An 18656-nucleotide genomic window follows, 5' to 3' on the forward strand; every position below is an offset into this window, starting at 1 on the left:
TGATGCGAATGTTGTTGCGCTTGTTGTTGTCCCACAGGTCTCTTAAACTATTTCCATTGTTTTTTATTCTTTTTTCTTTTTGTTGTTCCAAGTGGGTGATTTCTGCTATTTTGTCTTCTAAATCACTGATCCGATCCTCTGCTTTATCTAATCTACTGGTGATTCCTTAGAGTGTGTTCTTCATTTCAGTTATTGTATTCTTTAGTTCTAAGTGGTTGTTTCTTATGATTTCTCTATCCTTCTTAATGTCCTCACTAAGTTCTTTAAACATTCTTATCATCAGTGTTCTAAACTCTGTCTCTGAAAGGTTGCATACCTCTGTTTCATTTAGTTCCATTTCTGGAGGTTTCTTCTGATATTTTACTTGTTTACTTCTGATCTTTTCTTTGTTTCCTTATTCTGGCTGTCTCTCTGTGATTGCTTTGATGTATTAGATAGATCACCTATGCTTCTTGGTTGTAGCTGGGTGCTCTTGTAGTAGGTGTCCTTTATATTCGGATTGCACAGTCTCTGTATTCTCCTGTCCCATGTGTTCCAGAGGTGTCACTGTTGAAGTTGCTCTTTAATTGCTTTTGGCTTGTCAGAGGGTTGGATTGACCCTCAAACTGATTAGCTGGGAGAATTAGCTCTATTCACAGTGTATGAGATGCTGTGTGGAGGTTGATCCCCTCAGAGGAGGCTTGGCTGCTGTGGGTTCTTGTGCCTGTGGAAAATGTCCTTTGAGAGTGCCACTTGTAGGTTCAACCAGGTAGTACTCTGGTTTTGTCTAACACTGGCCTCTAGGTGTATTGGTTCTGGTGTCTCTTGGGTGGGGCTCCCACTCAGAGCCGTTTCAGACCTGCTTGTTCTTGGTCCGTAGCTACCTGCTTGTTGCCTCAAGGCTATACGCAGTTGGCTGCTGCCCGTGCTGGACTTGGGGTCATGTGGGGATGGTCTCTGTGTGAACTGAAGCTGGCTGCCCCCTATATTGTTCCTGAGGCAGTTTAGGAAAAGGCCCATGACATTCTAGGCTTGTTGCCACCTGTCAGATGCCGGTAAGGCCCACCTATTGAAAGAGGCTCTTTAGGGGTGTGTGTCTGGCTATTTGACCTGGTGTTGAGGGTGCCTCTGTGATGTAGCACTAGCTTGGCAGGATGGAGTTCAAGTGAGTTATGCGACATGATTGGTAGTTTTCAAGACGTTAATGCAGATTCAGGTCTTACTCCAGTACCTGGCCTGTGACCCCCTTGGATAGCATCCCAAGGACACTGCAGCCAGCCTCCACCTCATGCTCACAGATTCACGAAAGCTCCTCCTGAGTGGCTGTAGTGCAGGTTTGTGATCACTGAACACCATTAAGATGACCCCAGGGCTCTGCAAACCACCTTTCCCACACTTTGTGGGGATGGGGCCAGTCACTCTGGCACCCAGAGTGCCCCTGGCAATGCAGCTGTAGGTGGGCGAGGTGGTGTTACAGGTGTATAAAGGCTGTGGTTAGTAGTTTCTACAAATTCAGTGTAGTCTCAGCTCCTGGACCAGTGCAAGGTCCACATCCACTTCATAAAACAAAAACAAAGCAAGGCAATCCAACAACACCATAAAACAAATACACTTCCACAGAAACTCGATAAGACATGATCGGACAGGAGAAACAAAAGTATATAAAAGAGACACAAACAGAAAAACAGGAGAGCAAGACAGAAAAACAGTGACCAAAGCAATATCCAGATAAGTCTGAGAAACAACGACAAAAACAGAACTGTTGAAAGAAAAGAAGGAAAAGGAACAAAACAATGAAAGAGAACGAAAAGAAAAAATAATAATAAAGAAAAGAAGGGGGGAGAAAAAAGAAGAAAAAATTTTTTAAAAAACACACTAAAAAACGACTCTCTTCTTGCTTTAATCTGCAGACCACTTGCTCAGCAATAGAGAGTCTCTGGGAAACTCAGCACCAGCTATGTTGCGGGGAAGGGCTCAATGCATCATGCACTGGCTTCCCCCTCAGGTTTGCTGTGAGCTTCCCGCAATTAGCGCTGTGTGCTCTGGAACTGTGCTCACCACCAAAAATCCTCACAGGTTGTTGTGGGCCATCTGCTGCTGCAAAAAAAACCTCTGTGGCCTGTGGAGATGGAGGTCAGACACCACGGGCTTAGGGTGCCCCCGTCAGCACAGCTCTAGGTGGGTGGGGCAGGCCCCCAAGGCACCAGGGGTTGTGGTCAGTGGCCCCCACCAAGTAAGAGCAGCATGCACTTCTTCACCAGCAACCAGTCTGCACAAACACGCCAGGAATGCCCTTGCCGGATCACGCAGGCACACAGCTCACGGCTCAGCACTCCCAGGAAAACTCCCAGTCTCAGGCTGTCCCAATCAGCCACTCACAGATCAGGCCGAGTAGCCCGACAGACAATTGCCATCTTGGCAACTCTGCACACGCAGTGTGGAGAGGGTGAACCCAAGGTGACTGGTGCACTCCCTCCTCTCAATGAGCAGCCTGTTGGAGCCAGAGCGCGCCTGCCAGGTGTTTCCCTGGCTACGCAGCACAAGCAGTGTGGAGGGTGGGGATCCAAGGCTGCATACGCATGCACACACACACTTTTGTGCCAGTTACACCAGACCAGTGCGGTCTGGGACCTGAGCCTCTGTGGGAGGGCCCAGCCCTGAAAAAATGGCACCCTCCTGTACACTACTCGTGTGCAAGCTCCACACCAGGGGAACAATGGTCCCAAAACCTGCAGATCTAGCGCCAAACTGCTCAGTTCAGTCCTTCCCCATAGGCTCCTGGGCCCCACTCACAATGCTACTCCCTCCACCAGGAACTGGGTGAGTGCTCACCAGCGAGTAAGTTCGTGTGCCGGCTCCACTGGTTCTCCAGCCGCCCTCAGCCTCATCCAGTTGAGCAAAGAGAGTCCTCACTTATTTTCTACCTCCAGCTATCGTAGAACTCCTCTTCCCGGCACAGTAACTCTGGGCTGGTGAGCGCGGTGTGGGGCTGGAGGATCTCGCCCCCAACCGGAGAAGCCTCCCCACCGCTGAGGTGTCCCTCATGGGGTTCACCCTCTCTTGTGTCTGCCCCTCCTACCAGACTTGATGTGGCCTCCTCTTTAAGTCCTTCATTTGGAAGTTCTGTTCATCTAGTGTTAAGGGGACTTCTGAAGTTGAATGTTGTATAAATTATTTGTAATTTTGGTGTGATCCTGGAAGGCAGTTGGCCCAGCATCTATCTATTCTACCATCTTACTGAAAGTCAAATAAAGTTAAGAAAAAATTGAATAGCCAGACTAAGGGAATGTGAAAGCTAGAAGCTAATTTAGAGACCTAATTCTTGTGTACTTGGAATCCTGTGTTGTCAAGTCCTCCTGTTCTCTCTGTGTTATACTGTTACCTTTCTAGTGATGAAATGAACAATAGTTGAATATAGATAAAGGCAGAATAGGATTTTTCCTTGAACATGTTCGGTGGCTTAATTGACTTATGTAATGATTTAATAAACTTAATTTTCATTCTTAAATAATAGATGAATATTTACCACATGCCAAGGTGCCTCTGTTAGGATTTCTAACTTTGCCTTCATTCCCAAATATGCTTTTTTTTTTAATGTTTTCATCTTCTACTCACTTGATCTTGTGTAATCTAAAGTCAATTATTGACTAACTTGGTTAGGAAGGAGGTTCTATATAACTGAAAATAGTAACAAAATGTAATAGGTTTAGTGTATATTTATTGTTGAAGTTACATCTATTTTTAGCAACTCTTTCTGGCATCATCCCAAATTGATTTGGTGTAGACTTGTTGTCAAAATGATATCTGATATATGGGGACACTTTCATTGCTCTGGGCATATCATCTAACAGTATACAGAACGATAGGACAATTTAAAGGCATTGGACATGACATTTAATTGCTAATGCAAAAGGACCATTACTACTTATTAAACAGTGATTATTTTTTCTTTGTTATATTTGAGCATTTTTCTAAGCATTAGGACAGACCTGAGTTGGGAATACTTGCAGCCCCAGTTCCCTCTTCCCTCTGCATGCACCTGATTCTTCCCCCTCCTAGTCCTGACCCAGGTGTCAGGAAGCCACATATGTGAAGAGTCCACCTTCACGTGCACATGCAGCTGTCCGTGACCTTACTGTTAGAGGAGCTGCTGGTAGAGGAAGAGGCACCATTGACCCAGACTGGCATCTACTGGTTCTCTATATATTTCCACCCATAGGCACTTTCTAATATGGAGATTCTTCATTGATTTTTAGATATTGAAGTGTTTATAAATGGGCTGTTTAAAAAAGTTTATTTAATCTGCAACCTGAATACTCTTTCACTAGATAATAAAGAGTTGACCAACTATAGCATAAGAACACAGATGAAGGATTTGTATACAAGCACTTGGCTTCAGGCAGAAGTTGTTAAATGGGTTGACAAGGACAATTATACAGAATATCGGGAAGCTTGGCCCTTTCTCCTTTTAAATTTCATATCAACAGAGCATTTCTGTGTTGATGACATTCTGGTTCTGTCACTGAGAGACTTCTTATAGTGTTGTGATGATTGTTGCAGTGGCTGTGAGTGGAGCCCAGCTCAGAAACAGTGGTGCTGAGATGATAGATCTATAGCATGATGTTTTATTTTTTCAAGAGCTGGATTTGGACATATCTGGGAACTAATTATGCACTAACATAAAAACAGGTCATGGAAAAAATAGAAAGGAAACCTAACATTAATTTGAGTAACTATTGGGTCCTGTGTTACAAGCAGGATTACTTATACTAACCCTGCAAGGTCAGTTTTACCATCCCCACTTTCTTCTGGGGGAGGAAACTGGGATTCTAAGTGTCAGGTCAAGTGCCCGAGGTCACACAGCTAGTGATTGGTAGAGCCTAGATTTCTACCTGGCCAGCGCCAACAGTCTATGTTCTTTCTGTCTCATTCCTGCAACCATCAAAAGGTTAGTAAAGGATTCTTTGTACCTGTTTCCCTGACTTACTATTATACATACTGCTTATGATTGCTAATGAATAGTTGCCACGAAGGTTCTTTTTCCCTTGTGTGTCAGATTTTAAGATGTGTCAGAATTTCACAATTCTAGGGTATCACAACCGTAAGTTTTCTCAAGCCTTTCAGCTTCCTACCCACTTTGTCTCTTTCTTTATGACCCTAGATAGGGTCAGTTTTCTGTTTTCCTCTTATCCACATGCTACTTGTCCTCCTCTTTGAGTTCTCTGAAGCCCCTGGTCCACATGGAGGGGCTTTCTCATAGAGAAGTTTTTGTGAATGTGCTGAATTGGACCCTGCAAGATTACTTGTGGCGTATTGATGGTAGAGCTGGATTTGCATTCACTCTCCATGTATTCTCTATCTTTCTGTCAACTGAGATTTTTTTGTCTGTTTGTTTGGGTTTATTTTTGCAGACTTAAAGAAAGTCTCCAGTTCAAATGCTGCCAAATCCAATCTCCCAAAGTCTGGACTTCGTCCTCCTGGGTACTCGCGTCTCCCAGCGGCCAAGCTGGCAGCATTTGGCTTCATGCGTAGCTCCAGCGTGTCCTCGGTCTCCAGCGCCCAGTCTGCAGACAGCGCGCAGCCTGAGCCCAGCCGCCTGGCCAACCGTAAGTTGGGGTTCTCCTGCGGGAAGGCGCCGCTCTGCACGTGGGTGTAACAGGCTTCATTTTCTTTATGTGGTAAGCTAAGAATTTGGCTTGACTACCTTAAGCTGCCATTATTGAGGTTTTAAAGAACAATCTACTGAAGAAAAATAGCCTATTTGGCATTACCATTTTTCCGAGTTATGGAGAATATGCTGGAAAAAAGACTTTTAAATTAATCTTAAATCTAAAAAATAAATTATTCAGGGACTGATCTCAGGAGCCCTTTGCTTTGTGGATAATAAGTAAGAAGTCAAAGATCCAAAAAAGGGGTTACCATGTTGTACTATCACGAAACTTATTAGCTATGAAATATTAGTGGGAAAATCATTTTAGTCACCTGTGATTACCTGTAATGCCTTCATACTGGTGGAGCATTTAACCGGGTTTCTAAAAGTTAACAATGTTCTAAATAGGAAAGCACAGCTGAGCTTTTAAAGCCTGTGCCCTGGAAGGGCCCTCATTAGCTGAGATGGGTGCAGTTCAGGCCTGGTGCCTGAGACTGATGTTAGAAGCTGTATTTTCAAGTATGAATTAATAGCCTCAGAGCAAGTCACAGCAGCCAGTGTCCCTAAAGACTATTCAGAGGCTGCCCCATTCGGCTGAGCCTTTGACGACCAAACCCCACCTCAGCCTTGTCAACTTCAAAGTTGTCGTTATTGGATCTGAAGCCAGGACTTCTCAGATGTTGGTCAGCAAGAATCTGCCTGAGGGCCAGTAAGGTCTGAGAGGTTGACACGAGGAAAGCTGTTCTGAAGGGATAATAGAAGTTGAATCAAGTTGGAAAGTTGGAGGAAGGAGAGACAGAGAAAGAGAGAGAGAGAGAGAGAGAGAGAGAGAGGAATGATTGAGAAGGAGATTGATTTTATATTGTTTTTTCAGTTTCCTTTCTCCAAGCTTGTTCATTCTCCATCCTTTCTTGGGTATACAGAGATGGTGTGTGGAACATTTTTGCATTTACAGTTCTAAATTTTGGTCTACCTAGTTATTCCTAGAAGTAATGCATTACATTTTCCTTTATGTGGATGTGTTCGTAAGCAGCTTCTAGGAGGTTCTTTGCTCGCCTGGTTTTCTGAAGGTGCTGTGGTCAGGCCTACATCCCACCAGATCCATCTTAGGAATACCAGTGTACTTAGGGCTTACATCATGGCACAGTACATATCTCAAAATCTGAACTGTGACTATAATAAAGAACTATTTGCAAATGTGTAACTCCTATTTTTAGATATGCATGTGCATATTACCAGCCTGAAGATCTTTAAATAAAGGAGCAATTACTTGTCACCCTTTTTATTAGTAAAATTCCCAGTAGCATATTTCTCTTTTAGAGGGAGCAAGAAGGAAAAATATCTCATATGATATATATCTTTCCAATGAAAAGGTTAAAGTTTTGAGTTATTTAAAAAAATTAACATCAAGCTGACTCAAGCCACGTGCCCATGGCAGCAGCTTTTGCTAAAGGAAGGCTGACAGTTGTGGACAGATTAATTCCAGGAGTGCTTGGGGCCTTTCTAAGTTTATGGTACCCCTGCTTCAAAGGATACTGGATTAGGGAGCTCCTGAGCCCCCAGGGGTTATGTGCCAGAGAAAATAACTCTTAGTTTAAAGTCTTCATATTGAAAGCAATACCTACTCTAGTCAGAATTTTCTGATTTTAAAAACGGTATGCTAGAATGATTTTTATTTGTCACGTAACTACTCATATGTGTAAAGTTTGTACTTCATCAGTGAACCCCAGAAAAACTTCACACCCATTTGAATTGATATCTTAGTACCATTAACCATTATGCTTATACTTGTTATTAGAGGTAGTGTCATGAAAAATTTGTGTATGTCCCTTACTGGAGAGGTGATGCTTTGATGACAAGGATAAAGTAAAACATGAAGCTCTTGAAAGAACCGAAAGTCCTTCGATTATCTCTTAGGAGCAGAGCCTTGCTGGTTTAGCTCATAGAAACAGCTAACATGATATCAGGGTTGCTTCCTGTTTTTTTTTTTTCTTGGAATGTTGGTCTTTCTCCAGACATTACTTTCCCATCAGATTCATTTTAGGAAAACCTCTGTCATTAGGGATTACATCGTGGCATAGTAGATGTCTCAAAATCTAAAATGCGACTGTAATGAGGAACTATTTGCAAACACGCAGCTCATATTTTTAGATACTCATGTGCCTATAACCAGCCTGAACAGGTTCCACAGTGACTTGTGGCATGATATATTTGGGACACTTCTAAATCATTCATTGTGAAGTCCTCAGTGTTTCCTGGACCACCTTGGCATAGCTGCAACTCTTTTTTTTTTTTTTTTTTTTGTCTACCTACTTAGTTTGATCTACCTCCTTTTCCTGGGTTCTAAGGGACAAGTGACGATGAAAGTGGAGAGGGGGCACCTTGAGCCCCCTGGATGGGTCTCAGCTGTTCTGTGCTCATCTGCCCTCCACCCAGGGCTCAGGCTCTGTGCCATCAGTGCCACCCCACTGGGCAGGGGCTTCCTATGTCAGGCGCCCTTCGATCTCTTTACCTTTCCCACAAGGTTTTGACAAATAGAGCAGACCCAGGGAAGTGAATTATGTCTGTAGGTCCTTCAAACCCAAGGGTGTCTTAGCATCCAGTTCACCCCTCATTGTATAGCTGAGCAAACTGAGATCAGAATGGCTTGCTTGGGGTCCTGGGCCAATGTTGTCTTTCCGATAGTTTTTAAAGCTATCACATAAGGTGAAGACACACCCATAATTTGAAGCCTTTTCTTCCAATGAGTGAAGCAAATCTGAGAGTTAAGTTGCCTTGAGAGACCCCTCAGGCCAAACCCACCTGCCTGTCCTCAGCCCTTCCAGTGGCATCAGCCAAGCAGCATTAGGTGTGTTAGCACCGTAAGTGGCGGGACCATTCCACTTCGTGCAGAAGCTGGCTGGGAGGCTGGGCAGCTCCCATTGTTAGGAAGTGCTTTAGGTGGGTTCAGGCCGCCCCCAGTCCTTCCTGACTAGTAGCCCAGCTCCTCTGAATTAATACAGACCCTGTGTCATTATCGCTCTGCAGGAGACAGCCCTCGGCACCTCCCCTCCTTCATAGGTTCACTGCGTGAAGATTATGAGGCTGGCCCATTTAGAACCTCAAATAGAACTTGAAATCACACTACTTAGTGACCCACAGCTTTAAGATTTGAATTGAACAGGAAAAAAGTACTTCTCTAACTTGAAACAAATTTAAACTTAAAATCATAGTATTTGAGCAGGTCTGATCCAGTATGTAGCTCATCATTTTTATATAGTTTTCAGAGAAGGAGCAGAAATCTCCAATATGTGCCTTAGGCAATAGAAACTTAGAGAAAAACAGTGACTCTAAAATTTAGTGTTGGTTAACATACTACTAAAGTATACCTAGTTGTCAAGTTTATCCGCGGTTAGGTGTAGACTTGATTTTCCCAGTGGGTAAATGTAATTTAAAGTTAAAACTTTGGGTGTGTATGTGAGAGGGAAATAGAAAGACTTAGGGTTTCATGAATTAATCATTAATGAACATAGATCATATCACCCAAGGGTAGAATAATTTATGTAGAGGATCCTATCTCATTGTGTATTCTGAATAGCACCTAACCCATTGGGTGCTCAAGAAAGAGAAAATATCAGAAAAGAATATGAAGAAAGTGACATTTGCAGCTGTCCTGACCAATTTCTCCTGTGCTGCCTCTCTTTTTAAATGCTGTCATGTTTTCTCTGTGGGGTGAGCAAAGACCCGAAATCATGAGACAGAGAATCTGAAAAGAGAGTTCCAAAAGAAAAATGAAGGTTTTCTCTCTTTTTTTGTTCTTGGTGCAAGAAGTAGTAGAACGCTTGGGGATACAGCTGAGGAGGTGGACCAAGAGGCTGACATTTGTATAAATGACCATGACACTAGGATGGATGTGCCCTCAGCCTTAAAAATGATAGCAAGTTGGACAGAAAGTCATGAATTGGGGTGAAGGGGTGATTCCTGATTAGGGGGATCAGGGAGTTTCTCAGAGGGCTTGTAAGCTGGGCAGTATTTGGGGAGGTGGAGGTTGGCTGTAGGAGATACTTTGAACTGTTGGTGCGTCCAGAAAACCTCCTGGACCTAAGGGGTTGCCATGTCTGGTGCAGCCTGCCCATTCATCAGGACGTTGTCTGCCTCCTGAATACTGAGGACCGTGTGTTTGAGTGCCCCAGGTTTGTTCTTAGAATGCATCTATTTCAATTCTTTAGTCTTCCCTTTGGTCATCTTGTCCACAGCTTCAGCTCTTAGCAGTGGGGACATGATACTGAATCTGTATTTTCAGCCCCATCCTCTCTCTAGAATGACTCACCTATCTCCCAGATGAGCGTCCAAATATCTCCAACTGAGTGGCTCAAGTCACCTCAAACTGAACATTTCCCCAAAAATGAATCTGTCATTATCTTTTACAAACCAATACCTCCTCTCAAAGTTGCCCTGTTTTCTAATGGTATCTATCATCTCCTGGGTACTGAGGCTGGAAATTTTAGAACGAGCATTATCTCTCCCCTTCTTTCTGCTTTCCTTTGTCTTCAGTGATCAAGCCTGATCAATTCTTTCTCTCCCACATTTACCCCATCCTCTTTCTTCTCTCCTCGTCCTCTTAGTTTAGATCTGTAGAACCTCTCACCTAAATTATTCCCTTACGACTTCACTCTCTAATCCATCAGGCACTTGATCCTAGATCATTTTCCATTTGACCTTGTTTTGATTTGTGTCCCTGTCCTTGCTGGATGTTCCAGGTCCTCCATGACCTGCCCAGGCCCCTTCTCACCTTCCCCACACACCATCTCCCCTACACTTGCCCTCAAGTAGCCAACCAGAATTATGAATACTTTTCTCTGAGGGCTTTGTGTATTCCTGCCCTTGGGTCTTGGCGTGAACCATTCATCTCTGCAATGCTCTCCCCTCCCCCAAATCTCTTTGTAGATTATGTCATTTTGAGATGCAATTCATATATTACTTCCTCTAAAAAGCCTTCCTTCAACTGTGAACCCAAATGATCTTTTCTCCTGGGAACTCCTCCAGCCCCTTGCTAGTATCATTTTTGTGGATTATCACATACCATTTTATTGCAATTATTTGTTTCTATGTCCTGTCTCCTCTGTGGATTGTAAGCTCTTGAGGATAACGGCTGTATCGCCAAAATTTTTGTATTCCTCACGCTACGTAGCCTGGCCTTTATAGTAGTAGAATTTCAAGAGATGTTCTCTCCCAATAAAAATATTTTCTCTTAGGTAAGAGTATGGAACACGAGAGACCTTGGAGAGTCACTTGGGCAGCTTTCTGAAGTATTTTGCATGGGGAACACATTTTCACTTTATCAAAAGTTTTGCAGGTCTTGAGAGTTGGTGAAATTCATTATTGTGGTTTTCACAATTTTCTAGAATCTCTAAAATGTTTTTTTTCTATTGACTCTGGTGTACCTATAGAAAATTTATACAATTCAAACAGTAGAAAAGATAATAGGTCATTTAAAGTGTAATTATATTCAGAGATAAATTATCATGTAGACAGACCTAATAGTCTCACAAATGTCTCATAAACTATATATCTCCTTGAATGTAATTAGCCATTTTAAAAGAATTGGGCTAAAACCCAATTGTTGAGGTTTTTCATGAGAGAATTTCAAAGTTTCCAAAATTAAATATCTCCACTTGAAGAGATTAGATGTTCTCATTAAATTCTAGAGTTTTATTTCTTGTTTTAATACTTAAATAGGTAGACATTCTTTTAATTATTAAATAGGATTTGGGTTCTGGGGATAACCTGAACTAGAAAACCACTAGCCTTTTTGGAAGGTTATTCAATGAAAATGAGAATTGTTATGAAAGCCTCTTGCAATGCTAACTTCAGCGTTTACACTCATGAATACTATAAAATACATTTACATACATAACATATTTGATTTTTTTATCTGACATGCATTCTAAATAAGACCAGAGTTGACAAGAAGTATTATTAATAACTCCTAGTGGAATAGCCATTAGCTTATCTCATGTTCCATTGGCAGAGAGGGAATCATTTTTTATTCATGGAAAAAGGAGCTGGAAGGGACCTGTGAGGTCAGATTTCAGAGAAGCTATTGCCTATTTGAGATTAAGCCTTATTGACATCTTTGTACATTCTCTTCCAAAACACTCAGACAATGACCAGGTCCACCCAGAGATGAGATTAGAATATAAATGTATTTTGTTTTGTGCTTAAGAAAGTTGACCATTTATGGCTGTAAGTAAGATAAACTGAAATTTGGGGATAATATTTTTATTTATAGTAAAAATCATGTCTAGTTGAACTGCCCGTTTTTCTTGGTTGTCTCGCTTTGTGAAGATCAGACTGGCTGTTTGGCCTTCCCCTATCCTGTACTCTTTCAGCATCTGTTATTGGGTGAGAATGTAGCTTGGTGCTACAGTTGCTATGACCCGGACACAATTATCCTCACCCTTGTGAAGTTAGAACTAGTGGGGAGATAGGAGTGTGCAGACACATCCATGCAGGGAGCAGTTAGTGGCTGTGGTTGGAGAGGGCACAGCATTTGGTGGGCAGGTGGGGGCAGATGTACATGAAGGAGGAAGCATGTAATCCCCCTGAGTGGGGGTGAAGAAAGACTGCCACCGCCCTCAGGCCCTCTCCTGTCTCCGCCGTACGTACTGCATTATCTCTTTGGATTCAATTATTCCACACTGGTTTTAGGTAATGACGATGTTCTGGATTTGCTGTAAAATAATCCAGCAAAGAAACAAAACAAAGCAAAACACAAAACCAAAACAAAACAACAGTAAAAGAATGTGGCAAGAGTATGGAACAAGGGAGACCTTGCAGAGTAACTTGGACAGCTTTCGATGGGCAGGTTTTTTATAATCCTTGAAGCTGGATGGTGGAGCTGAGAGAGTTCATTATGTTGTTTACTTCACTTTTTTTGTATGTTTGAAAATTTCTATAAAAGAAGGTTAAAATCTCATCTTCTCTCCATATTGATTTTCACTTCTTAACAAATGTCATGGCATAGTGGTGAAGGCCATGGTCTCTGGAGGTAGACTTTCTGGGTTTGCACCCTGCATCTGCCATTTACTAGCTCTGTGACTCAGGGCAAGTTGCTTATTAATCTCCCTGTGCCTCAGCTTCCTCATTTTAAAATAATAATAATAATAATAATAATATCAATAATAATAAAGTATGTACAAAAACCACCATAGGATTGATGGGAACATTAAATGGAATTAGTAACTGCCAAGTGCTTAGAACAGGGTCTTGCACAATAATAATAACGCTCCTTTGGCTATTCCCACCCACTGGCCATGTGCTTGAAGTTCTGTGCTGAGAAGGATTTAAAAGCTCAGCCAGGAAATGGCCACAATAGATTAACTGTGTCTGGCATGGGGTAAGGAAGGGGCAGTGATAACATCTAATCCAGAGAGATGACATCCATTCCATTCCTAAATTTTAATAGTCACCGCTCTCAGGTATGGTAAAGACCTTTCCGAGCATTACATTTAAACATGTATCATTTATGAAACACTAAAGCAGGCAGTTGCAGAAGTTGATCAGGTGATTTTCATGGGAGTCTCTTATCTTTGGGCTATAAGCTTGTGGTCGTTTGGATATTTATACAATATAGGCAAGGAAAGTCGTGTTTTGAGTTCTTTATCTGAAAGGGATGTGCTATGTCCTTGGCATGTTATCACTTAAGAAAATACATTTCATTGGGTTCCCTTTAAGTGAAACATATTTATGCAAGGTGACTAATACATACCACATTAATCTAAGCTGATGGCATTTCAAACCTCTGCTCAAAATAGAAAGCTGAGAGTTGGATCTGATTTTATTTCTGTGCCTTTCTAGTGCCTGTAGGAAAAAAACAGGAACATTTGATTTACAGCTTCTTATTTTGCTAGAATCTAATTTCCATTGTACAAGCGTTTTACTTTGTCAAATATCTCAATCCTAGTTGGACGGGTGGGGAAAAGAGAAGAGTGAGAACAAAAATCAAAATAAGCTTCTGATTTTCTCTGGAAAAGAGGAAGTCAAACACATGCCCCTGATGAATTTAAATGTCTATTTCCTTGGAATCTGTAATTATGTAATTTAAATGATTCTTTATAAGGAAAAAATAGAATCATTTTCCCTGAGTCTTGCTGTGATTATTCTCAATTATTTCCACATCTTCTTTCTTTTTCTCCTCTCTTTGCTTCCTGTACACATTTACAAAGGAAAACATGGTCCTTCTGAGTACTATTCCTTGCCTACAAGTGAAAATATTTTCTTTATTGCTTAAATAACAACTAGTTTGTCTGCTTTGTCTCAGGTATGTGGGCAAAACTGTTAAAAATCACACTGTCCCTCAAAAGGTTTTCAAGTGCCACATTCTAGCATGTTCTAGATCCTTCAAGATATTTAATGAAGAAAGGCTACTTTGAACTATGGGAACGTGGTTAAGATAAGAAACATGCCACACTTGCATGCATAATATCAGCATTTAGGTAATAGAATAATTTTTGGGAAAGTCAGTCAGTTAACTTCACTGGATTCAGATTTTTATTACAATATTGGGAGGGATTGAACTAAGTGAATTGAACAATTTTGGTTCTCAAGAGTTGGGATTACGTAACTTTATTCTATAAATAATATGGAACCATTTATGGTTCTTCAGTGGTGAATAATCAGAAGTATATGTGAGAAAAATTAATATGATAATGGTGAGCAAAGCCATTTAGAGAACAGAGACTGTGTGTGAGAGATCTTAGTTCTGCCAAAATTAGGAATACTTCCCTACTGGCCAGACATGACTTTTGTTATTTTTTTCCCTGTCATATGAGATGGAAGTTTCAGGCTACTGACAGATGGAGAGCAGCTCAAAGGTTTTACTGCCCTGCTTTTTTCTATGAAATGCAGAGCTATGGGATTCTTGCAAGTCACCCTCTTGCCCCTGCACTCTGCCTAGTGCTGGGCATCTGGCTTATTGGTCCAAGACCACAACAGAGACGGAAGGTGTGAGGAGATGCAAGGAGGAGGGGAGAATGTTTTCATACCTTTTATTGCTTTTGGCTTAGCGGAAATGATAGGTACCATTCTGTCACAACTCTAATGTCACTTGGGACAATGGCAGGGAAGAAACAGTAAAAAGCAAGCAAGCATAACTTCTAGACTCACAGTGACCTCTTACAGGGACTGTGACAACAGCACATGCTTTTCTGTATCTGTAACGTGCACAGGCTGTCTTCTGGGAAGGTTCATAAAGATCCTTGCAGCATCTCCCTTAAGGCAGTAGACAGGGGTCACATATTGATGATTTCTTTTGCTTTCAGTGAGAAAGAGAATACATTTCATGGTGATTTCAGAGGGTTCTTTGGCTCCCATAACAGGCAGCACTTGGGGAGAGGGTTAGTGGGAGCAAGAAATAGGGCTCAGCAGTGGGGGTAGAAGGAGATGGCCAAGTGAGAAAGAGTCAGAACTGACAAATCAAGAGCACCTGAGAGGGTGGGGTTTCTGGAAGGGTGAGGGACCCACTCACAAAACTGTGGGTTCAGGAGCAGGAGTGGGTTTGAGGGGGCTCTGGTCATGTTGAGATTGCAAAAAAAGCATTAATATAAATACATCCAGGGGCGGACAGTTAGCTCAGGTGGTTAGAGCGCAGGCTCATAACACCAAGGTTGCTGGTTCGATTCCCACATGGGCCAGTGAGCTGCGCCCTCCACAACTATTGGGTTGTCGGAAAAGTCATAACGCATTTTTGCAATGAAAAACAGAAAAAATACATCATGACTTTTCTGACAACCCAATAGATTGAAAACAATGACTTAACTTAGAGTTGATGGGTTCTGGAAAAACACACTGTTACCCAATAAAGTTTAAATTAAAAAAAATACATCCAGCAGATTGACAGAAATACTGGACTGAAATAAAGGAGAGCAGCCATGGGAAACAAATGATGTTGCTAGGGAAGTACAAATAGGATAAGATAGGAAGAGGGATGTCCACAGACTCCGCAGGGTATGTCTATCTAGGTTGGGCATGAGGAGGACACAACCAGAGAGGGTGTGGTCAGCGAGAAGGGAGCAACACCAGGAAAGCCCAGGGAGGAGAGAGATTCCTGAAAGGGAGGTGGTCAGTCCATGTTCTGTATGCTGTGGAAACTGAGATGGTTCGATATTGAGAAAAACGTGTCTGCACACTTAATAACTAGGAGGTCACTAGTAGCTTTGAAGGTAGCTTGAACAAAGTGTCTCAGGACAGAAATCAGATCACAAAGGGATAAGGAAGGTACTGGTGGACAGTATAGATAAATGTTCAGGATTTTGGTGGAGGAAAGAGAAAAGGACCACAGTTCAGTAGAGGAGCAGGGAAAGTTGTTTTGTGTTTGGCTTTGCTCCTTTAAAAAAAATTCTTTTTAACACGTGTGAGAATGCTTATGACCTAAGAGAAAGGATCCAGTAGTAAAGGAGAGATTAAAGATGAGGTGGACATGAGGGTAATAGATGGAGCCATTGCTGGAGCAAATAGGTGGCAATGATATTAAATACACAAGCGTGGAGTGTAGCCATGAAGACAGAAAGAAAGGAATTAAGGATGAGTATTGAGAAATATTGGACAAAAGGAAAAAAGCTTGAAATAGTTCACGTGAGTTAACTTCATTTATCCCAGGTAATTAAAAGTAGGGTTTTAGCGAAGCACCAACAGGATGGAGTTGGAATTTTGTGAAGTAAAATGCATGTATGTACTGCTTACCTGGAGTGATATAATGAATAAGTGCAAGGTGAAGGGGACATTGGAGAGTGGCATGAAGGCCAACTGGAGGTTGGAAAAAAGGATTTTATCCTGGTCATAATCTACCAGTCTTTAGGACCATCCCCAGTGATTGTGGGGGGATCCCTTTCTCTCCACTTATTGTCCCCACTGTACTGTAAATTGGAGCAATTCAAATTCCAGAGTGAATGTGTAACGTTTCTCAGGAAGTTTGACTCAACTGATATTTAAATACAACTTCGTGGGAACAGAGGTGCTGGTTGAAGATGGGTGTGGGGGGTCCCTGAGCCCTTGCTGCCATTTTTCTTCCCTGTCTTGTCCTGCTGTTTTAGTCCCTAAGGAATTCCATGGAGCACAATTGGAAATCACTGATTTGATAGCAGGTATGTCTAGTTGGCTCAAGAATTGGAGATGGAATTCACAACTATGGTCAAAAGAATAAAATTCTCTTCTAAAATTTAAATTCCTAATAATTGCCAAAAGGGAGCATTTTCCTACTTGCTGGTTTGTAATAGGGCCCTGTGTGTCTCTTGCATCACTGTCCAATAGAACTTTCTGTGGTGATGAAATCTCCATATTTGTGCTCTTGGTACCATAGCCACTAGCTTTATGGGGCTACTGAGCCACTTAAATGTGGCTAGTGTAACTGAGGAACTGAATTTTAACTGTGGTTCATTTTAATGACTTTAAATCTAAATAGCCACATGTAGCTAGGGGCTACCCCATTGGCTAACACAATTCTAGATTGATTGTATTATAAGTTTAGATTTTCCAAAACATATAATAATGCTTCTGATCCTCACATCTTCAAGATTAATCATGGCAGGCATTTCTTCATTCATGGGGAGGCACTCAATATGACTCCCTGAAGACTGGAGCTTTGGGTTCCTAGGTTGGTGACAGAACTAACAAATATCTCTTATTTGATCCCTTTAAAGTCTTGTATAGAGGTTAGAGCTGAGGGACTTTCTAAAACCATAGATGCTGCCTCTATCCCTGACTGGTTGTTTAGTAAGTGCATACCATTGTTCACAAGACCAGGTCATAGAAGATGGAATAAATCCTTCATAGAGATAGTTATCCTCATATATAAGAACAGTAGAGTGTGTGTCATTTAATATTTTGTTTCAGATATCTTTGTGGAGTATGTCTATCTAGATAGAGTTGGACAATATCCAAACTAGAAGGAAAAAGGGTGGAGGGACATATTAAATCCAAGGAAAGATGGAGGGTGAAGGTCAGGAAGGACAGTGAGGGGAGCGAGGTACAGGTGTTAATGTGTCTGTGGTTGGAAATAACCAGGAAGGGGTAAGGAGACATCAGTGCCCCATCGTCCTCTTTCTGGTTCAGCAACTCTCCTGACCTGACCTCTTCCTCCCCTCCCCCCAGGTGGAGGAACAGTGAGAACTAAAGTGAAAACTCAAGGTCAGGGCCATTCTTTGGATCTTTTGAGTTGCAGAAATTTGTATTTTCAAGTAAGGGAAATGCCAGACTATTGATGCCATACTGTTCAGCCAATCCAATAAAATTCTTACCTAGGTGCTTATGGGTAAAAAGAAAACTTCATTTCTGTGCAATGCAGAATCTTACCCTGTGAATTTGCTATGCAGACAACAGAACTATTGAATCACTTTAAGCACCTTACATTGTACATTCTCAAACAAGAGCAGCCTGCATTGAAAACAAGACAATATGGGAGAGAAACACACAGTTTAAATGAAGTCAAATGTAGATTTTTATCTGCTAGTAAGTCCCACCAGATGAAATGAAATGTTGCAGGCCTTGTGATTAAGAATGTCTAGATCACATCAATGCTGTAACTGCTATTAATATGTGTCTATTTAACCAGTAAACCTAAAAAAATCTATCTGGTGAGTGTGGTAATGCTTAACTGACATTTTGTTGAATGTTCTTACACAGATGAAAGTGTGTAGGTTGTATATGAGACAGTTTGGGTTGCTTTGGTGAGTTCAGTAAAATAGATTCGCCAACTAAGGTTTGAATACCATCAAGGAGCAGTGTGTGCACTCGTGAACTTGGCTTTGGCATTTTGAAGTTCCTTTCTGGCTGTGTTATGTAAGGGTGATTTTGACCAGGCTACCTGTCAACCAGCCACATATTTCCAGGGTCACCAATAACCAGAGTCACTAAAAACTAGACGTTCTTTGTTTTCCTTTTAATTTAGTTGGTCTTGTCTAAAATTACAAATTTAAATGTTGGAAAAATTGTTTGTATATACTGATGATAATGTATCTTTGTATCAAATATATCTTTCATAATTGTATAT

At 41.6% G+C, this 18656-nt stretch overlaps 1 protein-coding gene across 3 annotated transcripts in view; it reads left to right on the forward strand.

Moving 5' to 3' along the window:
- Nucleotides 1-18656, forward strand: part of LOC109376465 (microtubule-associated tumor suppressor candidate 2-like) — a 355658-nt gene that overhangs the window by 276743 nt on the left and 60259 nt on the right. For all 3 annotated transcript variants that reach the window (XM_019632394.1, XM_019632395.1, XM_019632396.1), the window contains exon 5: nucleotides 5391-5585. In XM_019632394.1, the coding sequence (XP_019487939.1) occupies nucleotides 5391-5585 (195 nt within the window). The remainder of the gene's footprint in view (nucleotides 1-5390; nucleotides 5586-18656) is intronic.

Source organism: Hipposideros armiger, unplaced genomic scaffold (assembly GCF_001890085.2).
Source record: "Hipposideros armiger isolate ML-2016 unplaced genomic scaffold, ASM189008v1 scaffold_1134, whole genome shotgun sequence".
Classification (NCBI taxonomy): domain Eukaryota; kingdom Metazoa; phylum Chordata; class Mammalia; order Chiroptera; family Hipposideridae; genus Hipposideros; species Hipposideros armiger.